We start from the raw sequence: 12,445 nt of genomic DNA on the forward strand, positions 1-12,445 counted from the left end.
CACAAATATAAAATTGTGCACTTCACAAAATGAAAAAAACATAGTATCATAAGAGCATAATATCAATAAGTCACAGTTGGAATTAGCCAACTCATACAAATACCTGGGTGTAACTCTATGTAGTGATATAAAATGAAATGATCACACAGGGTCAGTTGTGAGTAAAGCAAGTGGTAGACTTCAGTTTATTGGTAGAATCGCTGGGCAACGAAATCAGTGTGCAAAGGAGAATGCTTACAAATCACTTGTGTGACCCATTCTAGAATATTGCTCAAGCTTGTGGGAACCATACCAAATAGGACTACCAGGCGATACTGAAGGTATATAGAGAACAGCAGCACAAATAGTCACAGGTTTATCTAACCTGTGGGAGAGTGTTAAACTGATGCTGGGGAAACTGAACTAGCAGACTCTTTAAGCTAGACATAAACTATCCCGAGAGAGTCTACTAACGAAGTTTCAAGAATAGGCTTTAAAGATGACTCGAAGGACTATACTACAATCCCGTATGAATAACTCGCATATGGATTGTGACGGCAAGATTAGAATAATTACAGCATGCACAGAAGCATTCAATGAATCATTCTTCTCGCCCTCCACATGTGAATGGTACAGGAAGAAACTCTAATAACTGAACATACCCTCTGCCATGCACTTCATGGTGGCTTGCAGCTATGGATTTAGATGTAGAGGTTAATACTGCTCCAAATGTTTATAAGAAAGACCATATTCTTGTCATTCAGAGTAACACTAAATATATCAATGACTGTAGGAGGAGCTGAGTGAGTTAACTGTGAAGATATACCCACTGTACTGTCAAAGACTTGCAATAGAGGAGAATCTATATTTGACCAGCAAATAAAATGTTGTGACATAAGTGGAAAGATAACAATAATATCCATTTTCTGACTTAACTGAAAACCAGCTGATATTATTGCAAATGACGCCATGTGAGAAAGGTGGAAGTCAGAAAACTGACCTGTGTTCTGGAGTATCAGATAGAAAATAGGAGGGGTGAATTTGCAAGACCAAATCACAACAGTGTTTCCAGTGATATGAAACACTGTAAAAAGCAACCAAGAAAGTTTTTCCTATATTTTGGACATATTCATATCCCATACCGATGCTGTGCATCACTGACTCACAGATCAGATAAAGAAAATGTGCAAACACTGTGGGGAAGAGTTACTGCAAAATAACTGCACCTCCTGGTAACAAGAGGATGACTTGCTTCAGGATCTACACCACAATGTTCACAGGCTCATTGGTTGATGCATTTTATAACAAGTGAGAAGAGGGAGAATCTAACAAAATTGTGTGCAGTGAAATGTAGCAGAGGAAAGCAAAGTGGAACTGCATGGCAGTACACAACTTTTGTCTTTCTGCACTCGCCATAATGTTTCCAAACCAAACACAACAAAAATTTGTCAGAACCTACATGTATGATAAGTGTAAGGATTCTAAAAAGGCACATACATTTTCAGTTTAATATCTATCACTATTTGGTGTTCAATACTTTTTGACAGAAAAAAATACATAGTTCTTGTACATAAAATGTTACAAACAAAAATATAGGCAACCAGAAAAAGAGACAAATGGAGAAATTAAAGATCAACGTCCAGTTTTTTCCAATCACGTGATTGCTTAAGAAGTACCCTGCCACAGTTCTTTTACGATTCCCACTTGGAGAGTCTTGACATCTACAGATGCAGGGAGTGAAGGCAGTTCTTCATGCTCTACATCCAATATGATTGGATATACACTGGGTACAGTGAGATACGTTGAAATCCAGAAGTTACAAAGTTGGGATTTTGCCTTGCAAGAAGCCTAGCTGGCATGAAGGTAATCACTCTGATTCCCAGGCAGCCATAAGATTCTAAGTCCTGCCTAAGAGGCTCATGGCAATTGTCCAATCCGCTTTACAAAATTTCAGTCAGGTTATAAAACCTTGCTGGATTACATTGTGTATGGTAAGAGACTCATTCTTGAGCTTTCCTTCCATGACCAACTGAGAGCTTGCTATCTTCTTGTGTGAGATGAAGTGATGTTGCTTAGCACCAGGAGCTATTCAAGAACTATAGGGAGGAGTGTACCAGATACAGTGTAACAGATCACTACTGTGTCATATAGCTGAACAGTTCTCAGCTGTTGAATAAACCAAAGCCAATGCTGTCAATCTCAAGAGTGTTTGCATCTGCTACCCATACAGATCCATTTAGTCACTCCAATAAAACCAAAGCTGTTTTCCAAAGGTGGTGACATTAGGTAAGTGATGTACCCAAAGTGAACTCAGGCACTCTGATGTATTGTTGCAGTGTAATATACTGATTCTGATTAACTGCAGACAGTAGTTTGCAAATTTGTCACTTGCTCCTGTTTTCAGTAAATTTGGTTTTAGTTTTCAAGTTATGGAATGCCTACCCAACACACATAGATCTTCTGTCATTTCTTCTGCCTATGAGAGACTGGTCTGTTGGGCAAACGACATACGTCATTACTGTGTATGCATTTGTGGGAGACAGGTTCTGGTAAGTCAGGGGGGTATGGCATCAACTGTGTAGGAAAGAGAACTGTTGTAGCTGGCCAGTGATCAGTTTCTACAATTTAATCTGCATCTATTTGGGGTAAGCCTGGGGCAGTCAGTTAGTCAACATGTTATACAATACGATGGTCTTCAAGCCAGCTGACCACTCATTTAAATTTGCCTCCTGTGGTGGATGTGATGCATTCAAGCCTGAAGCAAATGAGTTAGTACTATCGAAATGGAACTGAAGTTTCACTGTTACACCCAAAAGGAAACTACTCTCCAACATGTCTCTAACATTTATCATCTGTCTTCTTCCTCTTCCTCTTCTTCTTCTTCAGTCTGAAGACTGGTTCAATGTAGCTCTTCATGCTACTCTACCATGTTCAAGTCTCTTCATCTCTGAATAACTACTGCAATCTACATCCAACTAAACCTGCTTATTGTGCTCATCCCTTGGTCTCCCTCTTCTGCGGCCCCCCCCCCCCCCCCACCCAAAACACATTTTACAAAGCCCTCCACAATGACTTAATTTGCCCTAACTTAGTCCTCCTTTCCTCTCTAAAGTCTTTTAGCTACTATTTAATTTGCTTTCCACTCTGCCATTCTTTTCTTGTCCCTCTACTGGTGTAGATTTTCCTTTCCCCCTCGGTAACATGTCGCAACTTTTTCCCCAGATTTTTTTCTGCCTTTACATAACTTTTGTTGTCATTTTAATCATGTTGCTTCTACTATTTTTGAGTTTAAATGTTATATTTAAGCCAACAATTAGCACAAATTCCACTAAAATGGAACTGAAACTCTACTGTTAGTCTAATACCACTAACAGATCATTTCTTGTACTTTCTCTATTATCTGGATCAGTAGTTTTGTGCAAGTTTTCCCTCCCTTCACCACTTGAACAACCTACTCTTCCTATACCAGTTTAATGTTGTTTTTCTGCTATGAATGCTTCTGTCAAAAATAATTCTGTTATTTCTGTTTGGAAATCAGGTAATCAGTTCTTCTTCTTATTTGTAAATACTGTTAACATTCACTCTAGAGGTCAAATGTCAGAAGAATAGAGGTTAACATTCTTACAATGTTGTTATTACTAGCCCATTTAATCTAATTACAAACCCTGATAATATTAGGGTTTACTTTAGGTCCCCCTTTAATTGGCTGATAAATCAGTTAGAAGATCGGAGTAAGGCAATGGCATACCACCTCCTAACACATCCATGCCTAGGAAAGCAAGGCGCTGTTTAAACCAAACTTAGCATGAATGGTAACTTTAAAATAGAACCACAATATTGCTGTGTACGGCAGCACACATTAGGAAGCAGGATATCCATGATGTACTACTGTGCCATCACAGTTCCCTCATCAATACTAACTGTGACCTGAAGTCTTACCTGATGACTCCCCACTTCATGATGCCAGGTGTTTCATGATGCCAGGTGTAACACCACTCCGCCTCTTCGAAACATAGAAAGAATGGGACTTCTCTTCAAGTAGCTGCAATAATCACCGAGAATGGTAATCTGGGGAAGTGCAGAATTGCAATTCACCGCTGAACACAATGTGATGCCTTTCATGAGCAGTCCACTATTTTATCAAGCACCACTCCAAATGCAGCCGTCCATGTTGCTGTGTTAATGTTAGTCAATGCATGAGACGATAACTGGTGATTCCCTATTCCAGCTGCTGCCTGTCTCTGACCACTTGTGCACGATGACACAAAACATTTCAGTGTTTTCAGTACTTGTTTTCGGAAGGCAAGCATGGTGAAGGCATTATGATGTGCTTCGTGCACAATAGGGCAATCCTCCCTTGTGATGGTCAGATGTGGTTGACCGGAATCTTGATGACAAATATGCCTGCATTCATGTTCCCATTCACTCCAACATCAGGCCAATGTCACATATGAACACCCCACAAATCTGAATACGCATGATTAGAACAGCCAGCCAAAATGAGATATACAATGAGGCCCCTTTCACATTTTTAGGTGCTGATGACACTGACTCATATGAGTACACAGTGTATCAGAGTCTTTCTCAGTGAAGATTTAACATCTGATGCTGTTCACAACCCTTTTGTACACTACCAGTCCTGGTAAGAACACTACACATGAACAACATTAACTGCACTTTGGTAACCATTCAAAGAGAATTGCAACTCTAATTATTTACACACTCACCGATGGTGTGTACATGGTCAAAGTTACATTGATATACAAAAAGGTATTCTGGGTGATTTACATTTTTGCCATGGAGTGCAGATTATTAAGCCTGTTTTATAAATTTTCTTAAATTTAAGAATAAATAAAGCAATAAGAAGAGAAGAACAGACAGATGCTACTACACGGTGACATACATACCTGCAGGTGGCTGGGCTTCATGTTGCATGCAGCGTGGTGCTGGTTCTGCAATGAGAGGCACTGGTGTCGGGAGCATCGGAAAGGGTGGTGGTGAACCTGTCGGTAAGTCTGGAGCCACAGCTTCACCGACACTGTACTGAATGAGTTGAGGCTGAGAGGAAATGGAAGGGACTGCATTGCATGGATTTGTCCAGCTTGTTGATGAGCCACCATATGCTGAGAAAGCACCAAGCAGAGCAACTGATAACATTGCACATGTTGTAGCCACTAGCAGAGCAGGACGTCGTCCAATTCTATCCACCAAGCACACTGACATGCCAGTGAAGCATACCTGTAAGTAACAGTATGGTTTTTTCAACAGAACCATATTAAAACTAATTAAAATTTTGTGTAATCTAACATACACAAAAAGAGGTAGCATACCACCAAATGCACTCAAAAGGAAGTGTCTAACAACAATTAAAACAAATATTAAGACTTTAATAACTTGCAAGATACACAGGGTGTTCCAAAATTATTTCTTCAAATTAATACAGGAGTTAGACAACATCAAAACAAATATATTTAGCTATGGCATGTATGATCCCTGACAGCTATTTCTGATGCTAGGAACGATCTACGCAGAAAGTAGTTTAGCATACTAATTATAGCAGACATCTACAGGAAGAGCTTAAATGGGCGACTATTGACCTGTATGCACGGATCATTGAGTGTCATGATTGTTTGAAGATTCTTGGCATGTCCGCAATGGTATCAGCAGTGATAGCAATTCTATCGATGAGGTCTTCTGAACACTGGTTTGGTACACCAGCTGCTTCCTATACCCCCACAGACAGAAGTACAGACATATGAGGTCAGGCGACCTGAGTGTCCAGGGCAGGGGGCCACCTGAGCCAATCCGTAGTTTTGCTAAGGTGGCTCTCAGATCACTCCCCACAACAATGTTGGAATGGGTTCAAGCCCCATCGTGCTGGAAGTACATCCTTTGTCTAACATTCGGAGGTACGTTTTCCAGCAGTTCTGGCAACACACGTTCCATGAAGATACAATATCCATTGAGAGGAATGGAAGAACATACCACAGAGAGTAACAGTCCAAATATTAACACCGAATCACTGTCGATGAGCGCATGGTCAAGTACCTTGTGGATTCACATGTGCCCAAACATGCAAACTGTGGGTACTGAAACAGCCTTCATGAATAAACAAAGCCTCATCAGAATACAGGACCTGGGCACACTCTGTACAATGACAACTGCTACACACTCCCAAATTACTTCTCGTATTCATATGACAGAGGACTTAACGCTACAAGTACAATTCATATGAATAGAAAAGAGCATACCAACAAGGGCTCCCATATGCTGGGGCAAGAGGAGACCACAGCCTACAACCCCAGTTAACAGGTAAAGGAAACAATATTGAGTACTCAGGTGTTTCTCTTTCAATACAACAATTTAAAAGTCAGAATTATGCTGGTTTTTAACAGAGTTGGATCTGGAACGTTTTTGTGGCTACTTACATGTTGCCATTTGTTGACCTGGAATTTTTTCATTTCCTTTATTTAACTGTGTACGGAAACATATTTTATTTTTTATTTCATTTTTTTAAAATGTAAAGAACTAACTGAAGTGCCTACATAAATGACGAAAAAATCAAACTGACTGGTATTAGCCCTGTATTCTACGTAGTTCGTTAATTTGTAAACTCCTATATACACTCCTCTCTCTGTTAGTGGTAAAGGTTTGCTATTGCTTCAACAACTCTTACTGCAGCATTACATAACTTGCACAGATTGAATTTATGTCTCATACAAAAGGAAGTAACTATATTGCACAACTCCAATATTATGACTAAATCTGCATACATTCTAGTTTCTTATCACGTATCACTTATTTTCTTCTATGCCTAATACTTCAGAAAATTCTTAGTTTTAAACCTTAATCAATACACTGTAGCACTCTTTTTATATTCCAAGTATTAAAAATTGAGCACAGCTGATACTACACCAGTTCCTAGTCATTTCACCAACAGCCTATACCAACTGACTATATCTTTCGCTTTTTACAGAAAAATTATTTTGCTCTTGAGTTCCAACTTCTCTATGTAATAAATTCTGCTATTAACCAAATTTTACTACAAGGTATGTTCTAGTTTTATGGAATTGGGTAAAAATTTAATGTTTACCTTCACGATGCCTATGGTAATATTGGTGACAACTCCTGCGCTTTCACTGCAGACACCAAGCAGGGCAAAAAGACGACGAGTGTACAATGCCACCGAGGAGTGTCCGGAAAACTGCACCACAGACACCAAAACCAACGCCAAAGCTAGTGTCTCAAGCAGGCTGCCAGCTGCTGCCACTGAACTACTTGACCCTCTAGTGCTGGGGTCTCCGGCAACATGCCGCAAAATGGTGAAGTGAGGAGACGGAGGCAGACGAACGGCCAGTGCTGCAGCAACGAGTGGTGGGAGAATACCTAAGCTCGCTGCTGCCAGCCAGTGCACACCACCACCTGCGACACTGCCAGCCAGGACTATGCCGGCTGCTGCCCCCAGATGAAAGGCCTGCATAAAGAGAACAACTCAGATATATGCAATGTCACTCAAACATTTTGGTATGTTTCCAGAATGAAATTTTTACTCTGCAGCGGAGTGTGCACTTATATGAAACTTCCTTGCAGATTAAAACTGTGTGCTGGACTGAGACTCAAACTCGGGACCTTTCCCTTTCGTGGGCAAGTGCTCTAACGACTGACCTACCCAAGCACAACTCACAACCTCTCCTCACAGGTTTAATTCCGCCAGTACCATGTCTCCTAACTTCCAAACTTCACAGAAGCTCTCCTGCGAGACTTGCAAGGCTAGCAATCGTGGAAGAAAAGATATTGCAGAGACATGGCTTTGCCACAGTCTGGGGGATGTTTCCAAATTGAAATTTTCACTCTGCAGCGGAGTGTGCGCTGATATGAAGCTTCCTGGCAGATTAAAAGCTTGGAAGCTAGGAGACGAGGTACTGGTGGAATTAAAGCTATGAGAACAGGTCATGAATCATGCTTGGGTAGCTCAGTCGATAGAGCACTTGCCCACGAAAGGCAAAGGTCCCGAGTTCCAACTCTCACTCTGGCACGCAGTTTTGAACCGCTAGGAAGTTTCATATGGTTTCCTGCAATTTCACTGAAACACATGATAGAAGGTTCTGGTAGACTGGAAGACAGAAAGTTACACAATTATCCACACGTCAAAGACAAATAAACATTGCGTCGAGTATTTACAAATAATGTACGATTGTATTCACAGAGCTATAATGCAACCAGGACACTCATTCCTAACTGTGCCCTGGTTCAGAAGTGCTGCAACATCAGGTGTACACTACTCGCAACTCACAGAGGTTAAAACTGAATGTAACCTCTTATAGTTAGTTTTTTAGATTACAAACAAAATAATCATAATTAGATTTAATAGTGGATGAGATGCTATTACAACTAGTTTACTAGTTCTTCCTGTATCTTCACTTTCATTACCTTTTTCCTATGTTTCAGTGAAAAATAAATAAAATTAAGCTGAAGCTGCGATAAACTACTTCTGGAAGGAAGATGTTCAGCACAAAGAGAATATAATCATATTTCAGGTGAATGTATGTCCAGCCATTTAGACAATGTTCATAAATGTGTGTGGCTAATTGAAAGTATACCAGCTACTGACAACAGAAAAATTTCGATGTGTCTGCAGCACTTAGACAAATTTGGGCTATGAATAAGCTTCTCGCACTACAATTGTCGTGTCTGTTAAATGTCAACCAAATGCGTATTTAAATGAACACTGCTCAATATTGTTTGGACTTGTTTTAAACAGAATTCCAGTGAGCTGTTTGGACATTTCATAATCATAGATGAAATACTGGTTCAAAATAAGATGTCAGAGATAAAGGAACAGTCAAAATGCGAAATGACAGAATGTGCCACAGCATCAAAGAAATGAAACAGGGTTCCATAGCAGGAAACCTCAATGCTGTTATTTTTTGCACTCTCATGGAGTAATGCAAACATACAGCCTCCAAAAGAGTAGAACCACTACAAACATTACTACTGGAAACACTGAAGGATGCTATACAGGTTAAACAAACTATATATTTTCAAACTGTTTACAAAACAACATTATCCCTTCAAAATACTCTCCATTACAACAAATACATTTCTCCCACTGGTGCTTCCACTGTTCAAATCATTTTCTGTAGTCATCTTTGGAAATGGCTTACAGCACCTCCTTCATTTTTCTCGATTTCTTCAACATTGTCAAGTTAAGAGTCCTTTCATGCCCTTTTCCATGCGCAGAAATAGAAAAAAGTCACACAGAGCCAAGTCAGGCAAGTAAATCACGTGGGGCAGCGGAACCATGCCCTTTTTAGCCAAACACTGTTTAACAGAGATGGCTGTGTGTACAAGTGCATTATCGTCATTGAAGAACCAGTCTCCTGTCTGCCAAAAATCGGGTCTTTTTTGATTAACACTGTTGTGCAATCTTCTTAAAACTTCCAAATAAAAGGTTTGATTGACAGTGTAACCTGGGGAAACAAACTCTGAGACTCATGCAGTTGTGGACGTCCAGAATGAGGTTTGTCATCAATCGACATATCGCAATTTTTAAACTGAGCAGACCACTCATACATTCAAGTTTTTCCCATGACGTCATCCTGGTAAGTTAAACTAGCCATCATAAAAAAACCAAACAAGAAAAAAAATGGTGCCAGCACAAACTATCACTTCATAGGAACAGAAGCAGCCAGGTAGACAACACAGGCAGTACTGAACTGGCAATGAATTTCGCTATGCACGCCTAGCGGCAGAAATGCGTACTACACAAGCTCCATCCACGGCAATGTTAATCTGATTATTTTGGGTACCCCTTGTATGTTGGTCCCAGTCAAATCTCAAATCATTTCTACAATACTGTATGACTTTCACTTTGATATGTTTCCATATCTGTCATACTCTCCTCTAGTATTTTCCTAAAGCATGTCAAATACTATGGTATCCGAGATCTTGCAGGTAACTGGTTTTCATCCTATCTAACTAAAAGGGCGCATTAAGAAAGTCAGGAAGTGTAAACAATTAAACAGCGTCTTCAGGATGGGGTATCTTCACTACAGGAGTATCACAGAGATTGATATTGGGTGCTCTCTTGTTCCTGTTAAGCGTAAATGATTTTCCATCATATATCCAAGAAGAAGAATTAGTTCTCTTTGCTGACAATGCAAGTATTATGATCAAGCCTAACAGACCACAGTCAACACTTGCAAAAGTAAATAATATTCTCTTGAAAATTAATAATTGGTTCTCTCTCAATGGGATGGCACTGAATTTAGACAAAAAACACTAAATGCAAATCAGTTCTGTAAGAGACCAGGCTAGACAATCGGAAAAATGTGGGAGAGTAAATCATTAAATGAATCAATGTATTCTAAATTCTTGATAAAAAACTGAACTGAAAGTCACATGTTATAGATCTTAAATGTCTACATTCTGCAACTTTTATGTTATGAATAATATTAGATTTTGGAGTTGAAAAAGTAAGAAGATTGGCTGACTTTTGTTATTTGCATTCACTAATGTCTTGTAGCTTCATGACGTGGGGGAACATGTCTCCAACGAAAAATGTCTGTTGCACAGAAGCCTGAAATAAGGCAAATGTGTGGTGTCCACTACAGAACCTCTTATAGACAGCTCTTTAAACAGCTGGGCATATTGACAGCTTCCCCACAGTACATTTATTCCCTACAAAAGTTTGTTGTTAACAGTCAATAGCCATAATTTGAAAAAGAAAAGAAAAACTATAGTAACATTCAAAAATATGCAGACCAGTCACATTCTTGTGACCATGGCATATGGCCTACATCAACATGCAATAACCAGTCACCGAAGAGAGGTGGTAGCACTAGCAGTGGAGGCTACATGAAGCGTATTGGGAGAGGAAGGGACACAATAGAGCAACTTTTCTGACATCCAAAAAGGTACGGCTTTCACGCCAAGGGTAGAAGCATATCTGAAATGACTAATGCCTAATTTTGTAAACTGTCTGTGTGTCGCCATGGTTAATGTGTATTGTGCAATATCTATTGAGCATGACAAGATGGTGCTATCCAAAACCAAAATCAAACCAAAACCAAAAGCAAAGCAGAGGCAACTGTGGTGCACCACAGGCGATAGATGACATGGGTGAATGACAGTTGTGGAAAGGTGTGTAGGCGAATAGTCATTGAACTGCTGAGCAACTGAACATCCAGATGAACCAAGGGGCTACCAACAGTGTCTCCTCAACAGCTGTTCAACAAACACAGCTGCACATAGGCCTCCACTTTGGGCGCCTGGTTTGTGCACCCATTCTGACTGCCATTCATCGGCGATGAATGCTGGAATTTGCACATCAGTACCACAACTGGACATCCACTGAGTGGCAACAGGTGGCATTTTCAAATTAATCATGAATCACATTTTATGCTCAGTCAGACAGATGGCCATTAACGTGCATGGAGTGACACATCTGAAAGCAAATACCCTGCATGCATTATGGTCTGGCAAATGTTTTCATGGCATTCCATGGGTGATCTCATCATACTGGAAAGCACAATGGATCAACACAACTATGCATCTATCCTTGGGGAACATGTCCACCCCTGCAAGCTGTTTGTTTTTTCTTGGCACAATCTCCAGCAGGTTAATGCAATGCGTACCACAGCTCGCAGTGTATGTGCGTGGTTCAGTGAGCACAAGGGTGGATTCACTGTATTCCTCTGGCCATCAAACTCCCCAGATTTAAATCCAGGCAAGTATCTGTGGGACTACCATGATCGGGCTGTTTGCGCCATGGATCCTGAACCAAGAAACCTTGTGCAGCTGCCCATGGCACTGCGACGGAATACCTCCACATCCCTTCTGGCACCTTCCAGAATCTCACTGACTCCCTTCCTGCCACACTCTCAGTGATCCATGCCACAAAAGGTAGTTATTCAGGCTTTCGGCAGGAGCTTGCATTAATGTGCATAATACTAGGACAACAAATTATCACTCACTCAGCCTTAATATGGCACAGAAAGAAGTGAGGTATTCTGCTGTAAAAGTCTCTTGACCAGCTATCTAAAGATATAAAGAATTTAATCAATAACAAAAATAAATTCATACACAAGCTGAAATAATACCTGCGTGACAAATCCTTCTACTCTGTGTGTGTGTGTTTAAGAGAAGGAGAGAGAGAGAGAGAGAGAGAGAGAGAGAGAGAGAGAGAGACTGAACATACTTGAGTATCTATCACTGTATGCATGGGAGGGGGATCAACTTAAGAAACAAAGAAAATGGTCAGCATGTTGTCATCCATACTTTCTGTAGACACAAAGCTGTGGTAGGATGGCTTGTGTGCTCAATGATACAGATAGTTGTACCATAGAAGCAACCACAATGGAAGGGCATCTGTGGAGACATCAGAATAACCCATGGTTGCTACAGAGGGATGGCAGCCTTTTTAGCAGTTGCTGGGCAACCATGTGGATGATTCACTAATCTGGCA

General features: G+C 40.4%; 1 protein-coding gene across 1 annotated transcript in view; it reads right to left on the bottom strand.

Annotated features, from left to right (window-relative positions):
- Window positions 1–12,445, bottom strand: part of LOC126190739 (solute carrier family 2, facilitated glucose transporter member 10-like) — a 68,972-nt gene that overhangs the window by 49,065 nt on the left and 7,462 nt on the right. Inside the window, exons 3-4 of the mRNA XM_049931232.1 lie at window positions 7,073–7,453; window positions 4,887–5,217 (exon numbers count right to left, since the gene is read on the bottom strand). Of these exons, the coding sequence (XP_049787189.1) occupies window positions 4,887–5,217; window positions 7,073–7,453 (712 nt within the window). The remainder of the gene's footprint in view (window positions 1–4,886; window positions 5,218–7,072; window positions 7,454–12,445) is intronic.

The sequence above is a fragment of the Schistocerca cancellata genome, chromosome 6 (genome assembly GCF_023864275.1).
Source record: "Schistocerca cancellata isolate TAMUIC-IGC-003103 chromosome 6, iqSchCanc2.1, whole genome shotgun sequence".
NCBI lineage: Eukaryota > Metazoa > Arthropoda > Insecta > Orthoptera > Acrididae > Schistocerca > Schistocerca cancellata.